This window comes from Microtus oregoni, unplaced genomic scaffold (genome assembly GCF_018167655.1).
Source record: "Microtus oregoni isolate MIOR12 unplaced genomic scaffold, Mior012 000022F_ref0000154, whole genome shotgun sequence".
In the NCBI taxonomy this organism is placed as follows: domain Eukaryota; kingdom Metazoa; phylum Chordata; class Mammalia; order Rodentia; family Cricetidae; genus Microtus; species Microtus oregoni.
In genome coordinates, this window is record NW_024543081.1 from 8,822,393 (window position 1) to 8,842,244 (window position 19,852).

General features: G+C 50.1%; 1 protein-coding gene across 3 annotated transcripts in view; it reads right to left on the bottom strand.

Annotated features, from left to right (window-relative positions):
- Nucleotides 1-19,852, bottom strand: part of Arhgap8 (Rho GTPase activating protein 8) — a 41,158-nt gene that overhangs the window by 20,552 nt on the left and 754 nt on the right. Inside the window, exons 1-2 of one of the 3 annotated variants that reach the window (XM_041672199.1) lie at nt 19,333-19,509; nt 7,324-7,470 (exon numbers count right to left, since the gene is read on the bottom strand). In XM_041672199.1, coding sequence (XP_041528133.1) covers nt 7,324-7,402 — 79 coding nt within the window. In that variant the 5' untranslated portion in view covers nt 7,403-7,470; nt 19,333-19,509. Of the gene's footprint in view, nt 1-7,323; nt 7,471-19,332; nt 19,510-19,852 lie in introns of those variants that run through there. The other 2 variants (XM_041672198.1, XM_041672197.1) reach the window with 2 other exon arrangements.

Below are 19,852 nucleotides of genomic sequence, written 5' to 3' on the forward strand. Positions count from 1 at the left end.
GGCAATGGCCACTGGATCTAGAGCTCTGGCCTCCTTGTACCCAGGACAGGAAATAGTCTTCGGCTTCAGAGAGAGTACACATAGCTCTGTTGGCTAGGGAGGAAGAAAGCTGGTCCCAGCATACGTATGGTGCTGGTGGCAGCCATGGTAGCCTTGGTGACAGGAGCCTTTTCAGATGACTCTCAAGTGGACTTGAAGGCCAGCCCCTGAACCCAGGCACAGGCCAGGCACACGGTAGCACTTGGTGATCACACAGCCTCTCTCCAGAGGACAGGTAGCTGCTGGGGTCCCAAATGCTGCATCTGCTACTCCTCAGGCCACAGCTGGACCTTTCTTCTCTCTATATGGAACCCGGAGTACACAGTGGAAGGCAGGATCGGGACTAGCAACATGTTATACTGGGGAACAGCAGCCTGGAGCCACAGCCCCTGCCCGCTGGATCCTCGGGGCTTTATCCACAGCTCTGCCTTAGACACATAGGAAGAAAATAATGGGCTGAGCTATCTCTGACCTGCAAACTGTGTTACAGGTAAACACAGGGCACAGGTGAGCACAACTGGGACGTGTGCTAAGGACAACATGCAACAGTTGGTTCTTTCCTTCCACGAATGTGGGACCCACAAACTCAGCCTTGATGCTAGGCACCTTGCCCCACTGAGCCATCTCAACAGTACCCACCCTCCCCTTGAAACGAGGCCCGAATATGTAGCCCAGGCTGGCCTGAAATGGGAGATCCTCCTGAGTCAGGATAAAAAGAAAAAGTAAAGGAGACAGAGAAAGGGACAGATGACCTCAGCCTGGAATCCTGCTTGTCCTTCTTGATGACTCTTGGCTCAACACAGACAAAAGGACTGATCGTGCAAAGATGTGTTTTCTAAAGGCTTCTTAAAACACAGACCAGAAACCAATGGGCTGTGCTTGCTTAGGAAAGAAATGCTGTGGCCTTGAGTTTCGCTGAGTCAGCACTCCTCTCTCATCCCTAAACTTAAGCCATGCAACCCATAAATCCACCTCACGACGACAGTCACAAAAGAAATGAAAAGAAATAAGGTAACAATGTTATTAAAACCAACTAAATTAGTTTATGTTATGTGTACGGGTGTTTGTCTGCACGTGTGTCTGTATGTCATGTGCATGCATTGCTGCGCAGGCCAGAAGAGGGCATCAGATCCCCTGGAACTGGAGTTACAAATGGTTGTGAGCTGCCATGTGTGTGCTGAGAATCAAACTCCCGACCTCTGCAGGAGTAGACAGTGCTCTTAACCATTGAGTGAGTCATCTTTCCAGGCCCTAAAAATTTTAAAATTTAAAACTTCAATAGTTAAGCTTCCCATATCTTTGTGGGTGTGTAGAGTGTGTACAGTCCTGTGTGTGTTGTAGAGTGTGTACACAGTCCTGTATGTGTTGCAGAGTGTGTAAACATTCCTTTGTGTGCTGTAGAGTATATACATATTCTTGTGTATGTGTTGTAGAGTGTGCATATTCCTCTGTGTGTGTATTGTAGAGTGTGTACATAATGGTATGTGTGTGTGTGTGTTGTAGAGCGGGTACATATTCCTGTGTGTGCAGGTAGAGGCTGTGTTGATGTCAGGAACCTTCCTCAGTCTCCACCTTGTTTCTTGAGACGGGCTGTGTCACTAAGCCTGGAGCTCATTGATTCCACAGGAGCCCCGGGGATGCTTGTCTGCACCTGCCCAGTGCTGGGAATATAGGAGCGTGTCTTTCTGCCCGGCTTTTGACAGGGGCTCTGGGGGGATGACCTCGGGTGCTCCAGCTTGTGTGGTAAGACCTTTCTCATCTCCATGCTCCTTTAACTTTGCCTAATCTTTCAACCTTGTCCTGCATGATGTTATTTGAACAATGTAGCTTCTAAAGGCACAGAATCATAAACACAACCGCTGAAACTAGGGCGATGATTCAGCAGGTAGGAGCACTTACTGCTCTTGTAGAGGACCCTGACTTGGTTCCCAGCACACAAATCAGGTAGCTCAAAACTGCCCGTATTTCCAGTTCCAGGATCCTGTGCCCTCTGGCTTCTGTAGGCACCACATACAGACAACCATTGCAAAGACGCATCAGGGACACAGGTGTGTGCTGCCCCTTTCCTGAGAGCCTTTATCTAGATGCTCAATAGACTTGCTACCTTGAGGGCTGGAGAGATGGCAACTTCTGAAGGGGACCCAGGCTCGATTCCCAGCATCCACATAATGGCTCACAATCATCTGTAACTCCAGTTCCGGAGGATCTGACGCCCTCTTCTGGCCTCCACAGCACCAGGCAAGCATGTGGTGCACAGACGTACATGCAGACAAAACACCCACACACGTAGCATAAGACAAACAAAACCTTCCTAACTTGATTAATTCTGGATTGTTCTTTTTTGTGGGGTGAGGGGATTCAACATAAGGTTTCTCTGTTAACAGCCCTGGCTGTCCTAGAACTCACTATGTAGACCAGTCTGGCCTTGAACTCACAGAGATTCACTTGCTTCTGCCTCCTGAGTGCTAGGATTAAAGGCATATGCCACCACAGCCTGGCTTGAATTGTTCTGAAATTTTTATTTATTTTTTATTCTTTTTTTATTTACATCCTGAAATTCTTTTCTGCAGTGCAGTCAAGGACCCAGCTTAGCTGAGTGTAGTGGTGAATCCTTTAATCCCAGCAATTGGGAGGCGAAGGCAAGAGGATCTCTGAGTCTAAAGCCAGCCTGATCTACAGAGTGAGTTCCAAGACAGCCAGAACTACATAGAGAGTCACTGTCTTGAAAAAACAAAACAAACAAACAAGACCAGCTTTACTCTAGTAGAGGTTCCAAAGAGAAGAAATCTGGCAGTGCTGGGCTGCTTCTCTCCAGAACCGCTGACCCACCGACCTCAGTCTCCAAACACTAGAACTGCAGACATGGCCACCACATCTGACTTTCATTCCATAGAAGGCATCCTCCTGCCCCAGCCCTGGATGTCACCCCTCCTGATTCCCCCAACATCCAAACTCACCTGTCCTTTTAATCAAGCTGTTGCCCCTTGACCCTCACGGTGTGCCCACATCTGTGAACACACCACCCATGCACACAGAGAGAAGACAGACTGTTGTAGACTTATTATTTTAAGGTGTGTTACATTTGCTTATGCTCTGGAACATTTGTTTAACAATGTAAAGATGCGTAGCTTTTGTCTGTGCTGCATTTGTTTAACTCTGTGAAGTTGTCATTCTTTGCCTGTCTAAAACACCTGATGGTCTAATTAGTAAAGAGCTGACCGGCCAATAGCAAGGCAGGAGAAAGGATAGGCGGGGCTTCCAGGTAGAGTGTATAAATAGAAAGAGACTGAGGCGGGAGGAGCAAGAGAGAACACAGAGAGGAGGCCGTCAGAGGTCAGACACCCAGCTACTCCGCCAACCAGGGAGTAAGAGTGAAAGTTAAGTTATACAGAAGTAAGGAAAGGAAAAAGCCCAGAGGCAAAAGGTAGTCAGGGATAATTTACAGTTAAGAAAAGCTGACTATAAACAAGCCAAGCAAAGGCCAGGTGTTTACAATTAAGATTAAGCCTCTGTGAGTGATTTATTTGGGAGCTGGGTGGTGGATCCCTCCAAAAAACAAAGAGCCAGGAGAAAAAAAAAAAAGAGTACAAAAAACAACATTTTGGCACCCAATGTGGGCCTAGAGTGAAAGAAAACCCAGCAACAATAGGCAGTGTTTGTGGAATCATGGAGTGTGAAAGGCTGCCGGCTGCCATGGGCATCCGGTACTCTTGGGTATTGGACACACACGCTGTAGACTCAGTAGTGACACATGGTGAGACGCAACCATCTTGGATTGGGTGGACACGGCATTTCCATCACACTGGGCAGTGCTGCCCTTGAGTAGACATCGGGGTAGACTTCAGGGAAAGTAGCTATGGAGGGAGCTTTGGGTTGAACACTGTTCCTTTCTTCCCAAAGCAACTCGTGACTTCCTAGAGTCTCAAATGTGACCTTGTTTACAAATAGGGTCATCACAGATTTAATTAGGTTAAAGTTCAAGATAGGACCATCCCGGATTTAGAACAAAGAGGAGACACTGATCTGGGAAAGGACACAGCCATGGACCACAGGAGGTGGGGAGTGCAGTGAGAGTCAAAGGCCAAGAGGTCAAAGGAATGCAGGAAGCCCAGATGCTGGGGAGACTGGGGTGAATTTTCCCAGAGCCTCCAGGAGTAACCAGGCCATCCACACCTTGGATTCTCATTTCTGAACCCTAGAATCGTGAAGGCAAATGTCTGCTGTCTGAAACTCGGTCCCAGCAGCTCTAGTGCTGTTACCTGTCGCTTGGATCCATAACCTTACTTAGTTTCTCTGTATTCCAGAGAGTCTTAGAAAACAGAGCTTGGTGGAGGGAAATGGATTCATTTATAGTTTGCACAGACCGTGGAGAGAAACAATACAATTTATTGCATCCGTGACCGTCTTCCAATGTATAGGAATCCATGGGATAGAGGCCAGAGCTATGCAAACAGAGCTATGACGAGGCTTAGCTGTCCTCTCCTGGGGGAAGCCACTGCCTCTCGAGCTGTCTCCATATCCGTTCTCAGAATGAAGGGCACACGTGTCTCTATTTAGAACTGAGAAGGTATCTTCTATCCCACAGCCTCTCTCATCTATAGCAGGGACCATGGCACAGGACAAAGGTAGTCCTTGCTTCTCACCAGACCTCAGCATCAGTCTGCAAGTTTCACACACAAGCCTGGGTCCCACAGAACAGCCACCATCGGTGGCTCCTGCCATCTCCTTGGCTTGCCTTGTATGGGAGACCTGCTGTCCTTTCTCCTCCCTGCATCCCCAGGCCCCCACCTGTGACGTCCAGGCTCCTCAGCGCCACCTTTTCCCCTTGTTTGTGGCCTCTTCTTCCTCCCACCTTTGCCTGGCCCCATCCCAGAGGCCTCTGGAGGCCCAGCAGGCTGGATACCCACAGTCCTCGTTTATCCCTGACAAGTCTGAAGAGACCCCCTCCAGCACCCTTGAGGGAGCCCTCCTTTTCTGCAGGTCCAATCATGGTTGACTGCTTGCCTGAAGAACGGGACCCAAAAGACAACAAGGCTCTCTTTGTTTTGACTCATTTGTGCTGTAGAGAAATGTTTACAGCCATCCTCAGGGCTCCCTCCCCTGCTCCCCCAAAACGTGATGCAGAGATGGAAGGATGCATGCCCGGAAAGGGAATGAACCAGAATGTGCCGGAATCACGAGCGCTGACTGCATGGGCCTGGGTGGGCTCCTAATTCTCACCTCTGCAGCTGGGAAGCTGTTTGGTATGTATAACACCACACCATCCTTCCTCTGGGGAGCTCCAGAGTCTGGGATGTTTAAGATTCTAGAACAATCTGCTTGTAAATACAGCATCCATTCATCTTCCCGTCCTTAAGAACTTTGGCCAGGCCGCTGCCTGTTTAGAGCTCTGTATTCTAACCCACCACACAGTCCCCTCCCTTGTCCAGCAGGGGCTCTGGGCACAACACTAGAAAACAGCGAGGTTTCCAAACTGGGTCCTCTTGCCTGGGCACTGGCTTCCAAAGGCAACTGCAGCCTGTGCTGAGGGTCACTGATCCCTCGGTTCTGAGTTACAGTACGGCTGCTCGAAAAGACACAGTGATTAAATGGTGAAAGAGAAAGTTAAGTTGGCCCAGCAAGGTCAGAAACCCAAGAGGCATTCCCCAAGACTGAGTCAGACCAGATCCTCCAGGCCACAGCATCAGTCTGTAGGTCTCTCCACACACACAAAGCCTGGGTCCTACAGAAGAGCGGCCGCCTGTGGCTCCTCTGCTTCCCTCTGACCTCTCTGTCCTGCAGCCCTCATGCCGTCATCCGTGAGGTCCAGGATCCTCAGCGCCATCTTCTTGTTTGTGGTCTCTTCCTCCTCCCTCCTTTGCCCAATCCAAAGATCAGTTAGCCAATGCTCACTGAGGGCTACAGCATCTCAGGGCAGAAGCCAGGAGATTCCATTCCTGCAGGAAGGGGATGGGGCGTCTCTGCCTGGCCCCAGCAACCACAGAGGGCTGTCCCCTGCTGCTCCAAATGGGTTTCCACACTCCTCAGAAGGCAGGAGACACCCCAGAGCAGACACGCTGTCTTCCTCTCCTTCTCCCTCCCCTACCTTCCTCTACCTCTTAAGCCATACACCGCCTTATGAGGCTGTTAGCGTTGCATCTGCATTCACGACACTAGTCACTACAAGAAACGTCCCTTCCAACAACAGAGACTGGAGCATCACACAGGCTTCAAAATGAGATCAGCAGCAGGAGATGAACACTATCCGTGAGTGCGCATTCCACAGGCCTGAGACTCATCCCCTGCCGGCGACTCCCCCTGTCTACAGCACAGTGTCACTAGCTGCCTCCCTGACTCCAGGCCAGAGGAGCCCCATCAGTTGCCCAAAGGAAGGTTTCCCAGAGCTGTCACCTAGAGCAGGTACAACGTGTTCATCATCTTGTCCGGTGAAACAAAGCAAAGGGTCTGAGGGCTCTACTCAAGGGGTGTGGGAGTTGGTCCATTTGGGGTTTTGTGTTTAGCATTGCTAAGGGTTCCCTCAAAATTGGAGGGAGATGGGAAAACTTGCAAGAGTCCGTCTGTCCTGCAGGAAAGCCCAGAAGGCTGTGCTGTGCTGGGTGGAATGATCATGACACCTGTCGCCTCAGGTCTGGCATATTCTTCTCTTCCCCTCCACGGTTCCAAGAGCCTGCCTCCCACCTCCTTTCTCTGATATTTAGGTTCAGAACCTTCCCTCTCTCGTCTGTTCCTCCCCACATGATCTCTACTGAGCCCCACCCCGTAGGCCACAGCCTCAGACCCCAAAACATCACTCATTCCATTTGACCACTTAGTGTGCTGAAGTCCCCATGGCTTCTACGGCGCCTTGACTGGCCAAAAGCACCCACTCAGGTGCCATGCCTTTCTTTAGTTACCTTTAACAAGTCTCCAGATTTGGCCGTGGGGCCCTGGAAAGGCTGTAGTATTCCTTGGAGAGGCCATATCTGGCAGCACCTGGAGGATATAACTGACTCCTAAGGAGTCCTGGAGGGAAGGTGGCCCCTGGTCCAGAACCGCCCTTTAGCCTACTGGAAACTCAGGGGCAAGAGTTAAAGACAGGAGCCAATACTGAATGCTGAATGAGGCCCTGGGAGGGGAAAAGGTGACCTCCTTTGTGGCAAGAATGACCCTAGTGGGAGACTGCCCAATGTGTCCTACACTAAGTGGTCACTGGAAACAGTCATGGTGGACTAAGAGGCCCACCATCCTGCAAGACCTAGAAGACTGTACTGCCCGATCCAGGGACCAGTCAGATGGTTCACGTACCTGCCACCTGCAGGATGCTGTGTCTGGCCACATCATAGAATGGGTGATTCGTGCTCAGCGTCGGGTCCTGGCCAGCCATGGACACCACTGAGGGCCCTCCGGTGGCTCCCAGTGTGGCTGTTGCTTCCTTGTCTCTCTGTAGCTCTGCTGGGGATACAGGTTAAAGGGAGTCAGGAGGCAAGCTAGATTAGGGGGACCTATGGCTAAGCATTGACGAATCACTCTTAGATGCTATTGAAACACCATTCATAGTCAGCCTTTAGTGTAACGATCCTTTTCCAGGGGTATTTTTGTTATAAACTGAGATGCTGAGAGTCAGATGGAAGCTGACTCCCTCGTCAATAGCTTTTAGATCCTTCCCTGGTACCCTTGCTGTTTTGAGTGAATGATTCTTCTCCAAGTAGCCAGCCACGCATGGCTGCTCTAAACGCTGCACAGGGCCTCGAGGAAGTCCCATGGCAACTACAGCTGCTAGCCCTGGAAGCACAGTGCTGTCTCCTAACGCTCTGTTCAGCCACTCCCACTTCAACACCCAGCCCTGGACTTCTGCCACAGTTTGGTCTCCTGAAGCTGTCTAGCCACACCCACTCCAACACCCAGCTATCAGCCTCCGTGCACTCTGCGTGCCGTGCCCCTGTAGCCAATTCTACCCAGATCTGAGGAAGACCCAGCAAAAGGCTGGGACTGGCAGAGTCCCGTTAGAATGAAGGCCTGCCACAGTTGTTAAAGATGCCCCAGCCAGGCTCCCACAGCCATTGTTCCCGTCTATCTATACGAGTAGGCTATGTGAATGCAGCCCTTTGTGAGTCAGAGGAAGGCAGTTTCCTGTGTTGCCCCCAGGGCCCATTAAAGGCTTCTCTCTGGAGTACATTTCTTGCTCATTCCTGACTACTTTTTCCTCTTCATTTTTATTAGTTTTTTCATACAGTGTGCTTTGATCACAACCCCCCTTCCCCCCAACTACTCCAAGATCCAATTCTGCTTCTCTCCCCACCCAACTTGTGTCTTCTGTTTCTTTCTCTAAAGCCATGAAAGTCAAATTTGGGCTGCCCATCTATTCTTAGATTTGTGGCCTTCCACTGGAGCATGGTTCACTTCCAGGGGCTCCATTCTTTTTTCTTTTTGTTTTGTTTTTAAAGATTTATCTATTATGTACACAGTGTTCTGCTTGCATGTAAGCCTGCAGGCCGGAAGAGGGCACCAGATCTCATTACAGATGGTTGTGAGCCACCATGTGGTTGCTGGGAATTGAACTCAGGACCTCTGGAAGAGCAGCCAGAACTCTTAGCCGCTAAGCCATCTCTCCAGTCCCAGGGGTTACATTCTTAAAAACAAAAACAAACAAACAAACCCTGACCCTCCCTCTCCTAGTAACTACCAATTCCCAACAGCTCCTTTACTAGAGACAGGACTTCATGCCTACCTCCCTTCTCCATATTGGGGTCTTTTCTGACTTGGGTTATAAGTAGAGTGGACTGAGCAGGTAACAGGAAGAAGGGGAGGTGGTGGCAACAGCAGCCACAGAGACAGGAGAATCAATAAGAGGGTGTCTGAGCTGTGTGTGGTGACTCCTGCCTTTATCTCACTACTTAGGCAAAGAGGCAGACAGATGCCTATGAATTCAAGGCCAGCCTAATCTATGTAGCAAGTTCCAGGCTGGCCAAGACTATATGTACGATGCTTTCTCAAAATAAAACAACAAACAGACAAGAATACAGATGAAGATTTCCAGAGACTGCTAAGGCGGAAGCCGTGAAGAACAAATGTGGCGGAGACACAAGCTGCACAGGTCTGAAGAAGCTGAGGGCTCTGGCTGCTAGGAGAAGCTCCACGGAGCTGTCACAAAGCTCAGAGCTTCAGACCCCCTGCCTGAGAGCTGTCACACCAGTCACTGTGGAGGGCTGGGATCCTGGCACCCAGGCTTAAGAGCTGTCACACTAGTAAGTGCCACCTGCTGATGCTGAATGCTGTCTGCTGTCACCACTGGCTGGTGTTCGATGCCAAGTTTTACAACAGCTGCCAAGTGCTGGGGCCCCATGAGGGCTGACCATCATGGAGAAGGGAACTGAGCATCCCTCAGACACGTGCAAACAGAACTTGTCAGGAGCATATGCGGGCCAAGGGAGATGCTCTAGTTATACTCCAAGAAGACTGTGAGGGGAGAAGTAGCCACATCCACTAGAGGCTAGTCGGGCAGGTGGACCCTTGACATCCCCACAGACCTATAAACTGAGGCCAGTGTGTGTGGGTCTTGAGACACGTGTCTGAGAAACAGGGAGACTCAGAGTGTTCTCTGTCTTCAGTTTATGCACACTGCCTGAAGAGACCCACCCTCTTAGAATTTCTGTTTTTAAGTAGCTCTTCCAAATGATGAAGAAAGAGCTAAAAAGAAAACAGTACGGTCCATAGATGATTCAGGTAGCCATTAAGTCTGACAACCCCAGTTCCATCCCCAGAACCCACGGTGGAAGGACAGAACTTACAAGTTGTCCTCTGATCTCCACGTGCAGGTCGTGGCATACCTGTGTGTGTTCCCACACACCCAATAATTTAAACCATTCTACAGGGTCTGGAAGGATTCCTCGGTGGTTAAGAGCACTGGCTGCTGTTGTAGAGGACCTGGGTTCAGTTCCAGCAGACACCTGTATGTAATTCCAGTTCCAGGGGCGTCAGTGCCCTCTTCCATCCTACAAGGGCACTAGATGCATATGGTACACATATACACATGCAGGCAAAATACTCATGTTTATGAAATTAAAATAAGTCATTTTTTCTTTATTTTACATTTCTTTTTTGTTGTTTTGTTTTTGTTTTGAGACAGAGATTCTCTATGTTGTCCTGGAACTCACTCTATAGATTAGCTGGCCTCGAACTCACAGAGATCTGCTTACCTCTGCCTCCCAAGTGCTGGGGTTAAAGGTGGTCATCGCCACTACCCAGCTGTTTTAGCAAGTCCCATGCCACCCTTGCATCACAAAATTTCTGTCCTGTTTTTAAACTCTGTTCTTAAAGCTCTGGTTGACACTTAGAATAATTAGTAAGAACCAAGCTTTAGGGATGGCACAAGTTAGTATTCCTATCTACATCAAAGAACTTCAGGGCTGAGGATATGGCTCAATGTATATTCATGAGGACCTGAGCTCACATCCTCCAGAAGCCAAGTTTATTAGCAAAACACAGCAGAACTGCGAGCCCAGCAACCAGGGAGATGGTATAGGATGGGCCCTGGGGCTCATTGACCAGCCAGTCTAGTGGAATCAACAAGATCTAAGCCTCAGAAAATAAGGTGAAGAGTGACCAAGGAGGACACTGGACATTGACATCTGGCCTCTGCAGATACACAGACACAAGAAGGAAAGGTGAGGGAGGGAGAGAATCAAACTTCAGTGCTGTGACTAAAACAGAGTAGAGTATACATCTTCAAATACAGATGGGAAACTAAAACCGTAACTAGGAGACATCACTACAGACACCACAGCAGCTCTGCACGCAGATAAGCAGGGAGGTTAGACCTCTCTAGGCTAAGGTATGAAACATGTTAGAACTCACGATACTGACCAGTAAGGTTGAGGCCAGTGTGGATTGCACAGCAAGACTCTGTCTCAAAATAAAAACACCCCCCTCCAATCTTCAGGCTAAAGAATATTTAAGAGCAGGAAGCAGAGACTGAGGGGAAGCACCCTTCTCAACCACAATGCCCTGGGGAGAAGCTCTGTGTTGCTTCAGTGCAGACACCAGCCCAGGGTCATGCACAGGTCAGTGCCCAGGGCAGGAAGACTCTTGGTTCTGTGCTTCTGCAAGTTCTCCACCAGGTGAGGAGATGTAAGTGAGCTCTCTCTGCTGAAGCCCTCCCCCCCCCCCGCATGGGTGTTGTTAAACTGGTCATCTTTAGCAGGAGAGTAGGCCATCAGGAGGAATTGCTATAGCTTCTCTTGTGTCAACAGTGACATTTCTAGATTCCTTGTCCAGTTGCCACACACCCTTCTCCCTCCCCATGCTGTTCCTCTACCCTCCCTAAAGTTCTCAGCCATCTGTGCCCCAGGTCAGGACTCTGCTGTCATGCTGCTGTGTGGCTTTGGCCTGGAGCTTTGCTCCATCTGGGTGGGTGGGCAGATAGGCAGGGTGGTTGCTAACTTATTGCCAAGTCCCTGGGGCTGCCAGGGCAAGGCTGGCAGGAGATCCTGAAAGAAAGGCATCCAGAATGGGGGAGGAAGAGAGGGCAAAGGTCCCAAGAGAGAGAGAGAGAGAGAGCCAGTGTATGATGTCCAGAGGAGACAAGCAGGGAGAGGTCTTGTGTCTCCCATGAATCCCTTCTACAGACCTGCAACAAACATAGAGACACACGAATCCTGTAATTCAGGCCACCTACCTCCCTATCCTTCCCTGTGACATTCCTGCCTACTCTAATGTGGACAGCTGAGACACCTCAGCCCTCCTATACTTCACACAAGAGACTTGACCTGTGGCCTCCCCACTGATTCCCCAAGCCTGTACTGTCTCACCTAACTCTAGATGCTGTGGCCCTGAGCTGGGGAGTCACTGGCCCAGGCCTCAGATGCATACTCGGGATCAGGTTCACTTCCTGGCAGGGCGCAGGACATCAGTGCCAGGGTCCATCAGCTCACCTTCTCTCCAGCACTCCTCAAGTGCAAAATTATCCACGCTGGAGAGCGGCTCACTGGGGACCTTGCTGGTATGGGATGATACCTAGGCTGGGACCCTGCGACCACACCTAGCAAGGAAAACCTACTACAAAAGCCAGCAAAAGAACTTGGCCCTCAGAGCCCACAGCCCAGGACACATGTTGCTTGAGGCAGCTGGCCAGGAACCAGGAATGGCTGAGAGGCCAGCCCTCACGCTATCCACTGGGTCAAGTAGCTGCACAGAGCCCACAGCCAAGGTCTCTGCAGCAATGATGGCTCCCTTTTCATCTGTCCTCTGCTTTAGCCAACCAGTATGTGGATCCTTTTGCCTTTACAAGAGCAAGCACTTTATCGCCTGGCACAGCCTGGATGCTTTGTTCTAAAGTTTGCATTGTCAGCCCTGCTGCACCATTGGCAGGAAGGGGTTTGTGCCCCCTTCCTGCTGCAGCCATCACATGGGAATTAAACCAAGGCTCTTCCAGAATCCTGCACTGCTCTCAGCCTCACCTGACTCTTGGTAATGTGCACAGTGGGAGGGAGGACAGAGGAAGGAGTCTGAACAGACCCAAGAAGAAAGCTGGACCATACTGCCTCTGAGAGGTCTAGAAGGTTGTGAAGATACCCGTATCCTGTCCCCATCAGGTACCACATGGCTATCCCGTATCCTGTCCCCATCAGGTATCACATGGCTATCCTGTATCCTGTCCCCATCAGGTACCACATGGCTATCCCGTATCCTGTCCCCATCAGGTACCACATGGCTATCCTGTATCCTGTCCCCATCAGGTACCACATGGCTATCCTGTATACTGTCTCCATCAGGTACTACGTGGCTACCTGGCCTTCTCCAAGCCTAGGAGTCACTGGTGATGCTAACCAATAGAGGTCCCTAAGGAGTGACTGTTCCAAGGTGAGGCTGTACACACAGGGCCATGACAGGGTTCCTTGCATGTATCAATTGGTTGGGCCACAGTGCCCAGGTGTCTGTTCAAACACTAGTCTCTGCTGTGAAGATATTTGTGGGTGATATTGGCATCTAAGTCACATGACCCCCTTTAACATAGGCAGGTGCTATCTAACCCTCCAGCCCCAGCTCAGGCTGGTTCCTCAGGCCTAGGCTCCATTCTGAAGCTAGGCTGGAACTATTTTGAGTCACCTCATTAACATAAACTCATCTGTAGCTGAAAGAGCTCAGCACATATAGCAAATGATGCTCATTTTACACACACACACACACACACACACACACACACACACCCAGTCCTAGCATATGCCAGGCAATTGCTCTTCCACTGAGTCACACGGCTTCCAATCTCCATACTCCATATATATCTGGAATGTGGTGCGTGTGTGTGTATGTGTGTGTGTGCGCGCACGTGCACGCACGACTGCATATACGTGCAAACACAGAGGTCAGAGGAAGACATCAGGTATCCTACCAGTCTCTGCCTTATTCCCTAGAGACACAATCTCTCATTGAACCCAAAGCTCGGTTGGCAGTCAGCAAACCCCAGGGGTCTTCCTGTCTCTGGCCACCTGTGCAGGGCTGGGGTTACAGGTGCATGTCCACACCCAGCTTCTTACAAGGGTGCTGGTGATCTGGACGCAGAACTGCATGCTTGCCCTGCAAGTGCTCTTATTCACTGAGCCATCTCGGCTCATTCGCGCCAATGTACATCTTAAAGCTCCTGTCCCAGCCTGGCTGCAGGCATGGTCTGGCAGCTATCTACCATCCTCACTCTGGAGGGGAATTCTTCGTTTCCCGCAGGAGTATCAACCCTCTTGGCAATAGCCCCCACATCACAGCAATCGTGCTAGGGATGATCAGAAACTCACGACTCTCTGGCTTTCTGAGTCTCCTTAGGTGGAGTAAAGTTTCCCAGGGACTCAAGACGCCCCATGTGCCCCATGCAGGGCCAGCATAGTCAAAGCCCCTCCCTCATAAATGCCAGAGTGACAGATCACAGGGCAAACAGATCTGCACTGCTCAGTTTCTGAGCCCCAGCCCTGTCCTGCCTGCCTGGCTCTGCCTGTGTCCACTGCCTCCACTTGCTCCCTTTGCAGCCCAGCGGACTCCAGGAGTCTTCCCCATGTAGGGGCTTGTTCTTGGGGGAGCATTCGGCATCTGTGCGGCTGGGAGAGCTTCGGTCCTCATTGGCGCCCAAGACCAGAACAGGAGATCCAGCAGCAGATGTGCTATGCAAAACAGGCTCCAAACCACCCAAGGGGTCTATTTATATTCACGGCAAAATGGTTTGTTGCTGTCAAAATGTGTTTGCATATTACACAAACAGACCCTCGTAGCAATTATCTTAATGCTGTCGCTACAAATGAACACCTACTTACCTCAAGCAAATTAATGCCGGATTTACCTTAAACAGCACAGCCCATGGGGGGTGGGGCACACAGATAAAGAACTCGGCGGATGTGCCCACCTCCAGGCTCTCTCAGAATTCAGGAGAGGGGCCCCACACCACCCTTCCTAACCCTCTAAGGCTCAGAAAAAAAGAGGCATGCGCTGGTCAGATCTGCCTCAGACACCACAGCAGGATCCATCTTTCTGTTTCAGCCACACTAGTGGCCACAAGCCCTCCACCACTGCCCGCTCCTTACCACCAAGGCCACAAGGTCCCTGGTGCTGGCAAGGGGCACACACACAGACCTTACTCACTTGTCCAGAGGGAGAGATAGGTGATCTAGGTGAGACACCAGGGGGTAGGAAGGGCAACAGTGGTGAAGTCCTTGTGGCTAACTGGCAGGAGGCTGGAGTTCAAAGCCCCTCCCATCTAGTCCACCCTCACAGCCTGGAGCCCCTCCTATCACCATCTGGGCACAGCTGGTACCTCTATCATAGTTTCTGCCACCCATTCTCAGTGCTGGCCTGGGGCCCTGGCCTTCTTCTCTCTCGAAAGGATGCTGAAGTCTCAGTCCCAAGCATCCCTGTCTTAGTTTGTTTTTCTGTTGCTGTGATTTAAAACAAAAACAAAAAACAACTTTGACCAAAAGCAACTTGGAGGAGGAAAGGGCTTATTTCATCCTACCCTTCCAGGTCCCAGTTGAGCATTGAGGGAAATAAGGCAGGACCCAAGGAGGAATGCTCTTTATTGGTTTGCTCACTGGTCCAAGCTTGGTTAGTTTGCTAAAATATCCCAGGCCCACCCACCTATGGATGTGCTGCCCATAGTGGTCTAGACCGCCCCACATCAATCATCAATCATACCACACAAACATGACCACACAGGCCAATCTGAGTTGGGTGATTCCTCAATTGAGGTTCCCTCTTTCTAGGTAATTCTAGGTGTGTTAAGTAAGAATAAAAAGCAAACAGAATACTCCCCAAGCATTAGACATAAACATCTGATGCCTGGCCAATGCCTCCTGTTTCAAGTCTCTTCTCAGCAGGAGCATCCTGAAGTCCCCATCTCCCACCCAAATGCTGCCCTCCAGGAAACAAGACCAGCCACTTCTACCCCATGCCTCTTGCTTTAGCCACATGGTCCTCAGGCGCTCTTCACATACCACACTGCGGCCACCACAGAGCCTCTGCACACACTGTTCTTGCTACCTGGAACACACAGCCCCATGCAAGACAAATGATCCATACAGCGTCAACTGCCATCACTGGCTGAAGCCCAAGTCCTAGTCCAGTCTGGGTTCAACAGTCCTATCTCGAACTTCCGTCCTTCCTCACAGGAGTTAAGAACGATCCACAATACCAGATCCAGGGGCTCTGACGCCCTCTGGGTCACTGCACACGCAGACATATATAAGGGCAAAACACCCATACACATAAAATAAAAATAAATAAGTAAGTAAATCTTGGGGTACAGAACGGGAGGAGAGGAGGGAAAATGTGATAGGCATGTAAAATAAATGAAAGAAATATTATTTAAATAAAATAAAATACAAATAATTAAATAAATCTTTAGCAGATGAAAAGGGGCTGGAGAGATAGTTCAGTAGTTAAGAACACTTACTGCTCTTCTAGAGGACTGAAGTCCAGTTTCCAGAGTAGTTCACAGTCATCTGTGACTCCAGTTCCAGGGGATCCAAACCCCCTCCGACCTCCCTGGGAGCCTGCACTCATACGCACACACCCATACAGACACATGGGCACACACGTATGCATAATGAAAAAAATTATGGCGAAATTAATAAATTGGTGGCTGGAGATATGGTTCGGTAGTTGGGAGTTCCCACTTTTCCGGAGGTTCTGAGCTCTGTTCCCAGCACCCACATCAGATGGCTCACAACTGCCTGGGACTCCAACACTAGGGATGGGATGCCTCTGAGGGTACTGACCAACAGATGCGCGCGCGCGCGCGCGCGCACGCACACACACACACACACACACACACACACACACACACACCCCTGAGCAGCCTGAGAGGTGGGGGGGGGGCACAGACCACAAACCCAGGAAAACCCAGCCCAGGCATCCCGTCCCTGCTGCATTGACAAGGTAGAGTTTAATTTTAAGGCAGGTGGAGAAAAGGCAATGGTGGCTCCTAGAAGTCTCCAGAATCCAGACCTGTCAAACCAGTTCCTTCTGAGAGTTCCTGGCTCCTGCTCCCTCCAACTGAAAGGTCGTTTCTTGCTCCCAAATTGGAGCTGGCTGGCCTTCAGCAGGGAAGGGACAGCGGCACACAAACAATACCTAGGCTTGCTCTGCAGGGCTGCAGACAGACTAAAGCTAACAAATGTGATCTCTCACGAAACTGTGGGGCCTCTTTGGGACACTCTGGGTAAATCAACTCAGTTTGACCCCTCCATAACTCTGGAGTTTGGAATTTCCGAGGAAAACAAGGATAATAATTGACTGAAGGTCACACAGCCTGTGGCCCGCGTGTGGGGACCCATCCCCAGCTGTTAACCGCTGCACAGCCTCCACTGAACACACACATTATCCTCCAAGTTTTAACCGCCTTAGGATGCCTGTGAGAGAAGATGGGGACCCAAAGCAGTGGCTCAGGAAGAGCCCTTCACCCAACCCTGCTTCAAGGAACCCAGAAACTTGGACAAATGGGTTATTAGAAGTTCCACACAGTACCCCAGATCCAAGTCTGTCCCCACCCGCGGGAAGATTCCAGATACCTGTGGGACATCTTCCACAGGCATCAAATTCAACCAAATAGTGGGGGAGATAGATAAGAGACAGACAACTTCTTATTTCTATCCCTGTGCTAACGTCTGTGATGCAGAATAGAAAGACATGGAAAATAATGGAGGCATGAAAAAGGAAAGGAGCCCTCTCCCATAAGTCTGCTTGAAGCTTCTCCCTAGGTGAGAAGCAGAATTCTAGCACATTCAACACCTCTTAAGGTCTTTCTCCATCCCTAGCTCTAAACCTGCAATTTTCTAGGACTTTCACCCAAAACCCCATTTACAGTAAAACACATCCTAAGACCCTTGTGTAATCTTAGAGGCTCTTGGTTTAACTTTATCAGAATATAACCTACCTCCAGAGCCACCCCATTATTTTACCTAGCAAAGAGGGGGCAGAGAGAGGAGGTTCTTAGCAACCTTTTGAGATATAACTTGAAAGCCATGAAAATGGTCTGTATGGCTGATGCCATACAGATGACTCTTACTGGCTCTCCCTTGAGAAGCCCATACCACACTTGGATATATCTTAACCTTTCCTTGAGAGCTATTCTTTCTTTAAAGCCCAGTGCTTAAAATTTATGTCAAGATATCTTTTAGTGGATAGTCATGGTGGCATGGCACACACCTTTAATCCCAGCATTCAGATAAAGACAGCAGGATCTCTGTGAGTTTGAGGTTAGCCTGGTCTACATAAGTTCCAGGACAGTCAGGGGTACACAGAGAGACCTTGTCTCAAAACAACAACAAATGCCTTTTAGAGGCTAGAGATGGCTCAGGCTCAGCAGTTAAGTGCATGTACTGCTCTTGCAAAGGACTCAAGTTCAATTCCCGGCACCCACATCAGGTAGCTCACAACTGCTAGCTCCAAGGGATTTGATACCCTCTATGGTCTCTGCAGGAACCTGCCCCTCGTATGCAGATACCCACTCCCTCCTCACACATAATTTAACATAAATTTTTTTTCGAAAAGTCAGAAGAAGGTTTTGGATCCATTGGAACTGGAGTTCCAGGTGGTTGCAAGCCACTACATGGGTGCTGGACCATCTCTCCAGCCCTTGAAAGTTCTTTTAATAAACCACGACTCTTCATTGTGAGGTCTCCTCTTGTGTGTTTCTCTTTTCCTGAGCACCTTGCTTTCTGCTTTTAACTAAACTTCAACTGCTTCGCACTGCCTATTCGCGAACTTCCATTTTCCTTGGAAGCCAACAGGAGCTTCCTCAGATCATTGAGGGCCAAAGTGTGGAGGTACACATCTGCCTCTCACTGCAGACATCTGGAAGCGTGGGTGCGTGCCAGAGCGCTTCCAAAATCTCCAAATTACACCAGCCTGCTCCCGCAGAGACAGATTCCAAGCCTGGCTTTCCAATTACCAGCCCTAGAGCCTATGATTCTTCTGCCTTGGTTTCCTCATCTATAGAAGTGGACAGTACCACTACCATCTCAGGAGGCTGGTTTGAGTGAGGAATGAGGCCATTGGCAGGCAAGGATGACTTGACCTCTGCTGGGAGCTTTGCAGATGTCGAGGCTGCTCCCCACAGCGACGTGGCCAGCCCAAAATCCGCTAATGTCAGCATTTGGAAGGTTGAGGCAGGAGGATTACCTCAAGTTTAAAGCCAGCCTGGGCTAAACAGTGAGACCTGTCTCCAAACAAAATAAAATAATCAAGCTCTTCCAAATCCTCTTGAAGTTTTACCTGAATCATGTGACCAGTGCCTCAGTTTCCCCATTAATAAAATGAGGGCGATTTAGGATTGGGATAGGTTTCTAGTGTGGTCAGGCACCTCCAGGTGACAGCTCTTAACTATCCTATATTTTGGTTTATTATTAGACACAGGGTCTCACCCACCCAGGCTGGCTTCAAACTTAATATGTAGCCAAGAGTGGCTTTTTATCCTCACTTAGATAAGTGCTGAGATTACAACCTCAGGCCACCACACATCTGGTTCATGTGTCATAGGGAAGCAAACCCAGGGTTAGTGTATGTCAGGCAGGAGTTCTATTAATTTAGATACATCCCTAACCCCGCCGTCCTCTTTAACTGAAGACACCTCTCTGTCTATTATTGACAGGGTACCCCAAACCTGCACTCATAAACACCAGGACTCACAGGGTGATTAGCCAGGGGAGCCCCCCAACTTTACACAGCTCACCGAAGTTGCAGTTGCGCTTTACAGTGAGCTAATCCAAGCACACAGCCTGGGCACGCTGGTCTCAACCTCTCCTGGACCTCCCAACAACCTAAGAGCCACACCCCACCTACCTATCTCAAACTCATCTTCCAGTTCAATTGCAGCTACTCCAGGAAAGTGTCCATAGCCCCTGGCTTTGATCACGGAGAGCTGATTCTGGACTCCTGAGAGCTGGGAGCCCGCTGGAGGCTGGCCCGACCTCTGGGAGTTGCTGAACTCAGACTTCCAGTCCCCTGCCCCCTCCCCCATCCCCGCGCTGACTGTGGGGAGGGTTTGTCAGGGCATTCCACAGGGAACTCCCAAGCATATCCTGAAACAACAGAGGCCAATGAATGTTGCTTACTTTCCAAACTGTTGAGTCGAACTGAGTTTTTACCTGGACTCAAGTTCGCCCTGACTCTCGCTGACTGCGCCCAACTAAGCAGAATCTGCTCGTCTCAGAGCAGACCTGTTTGCAGCCTGGCACCGGCCAGGCCCTTTCCCCACCCCAGCAAACAGAACAGGACGAAGGAATGCCACCCCTCCCCCCTGGTGGCCTCCGCAGTTTCCCAGCAGAGCCCCAACGGCCAGCAACACTCTTGGGAGGCCTTT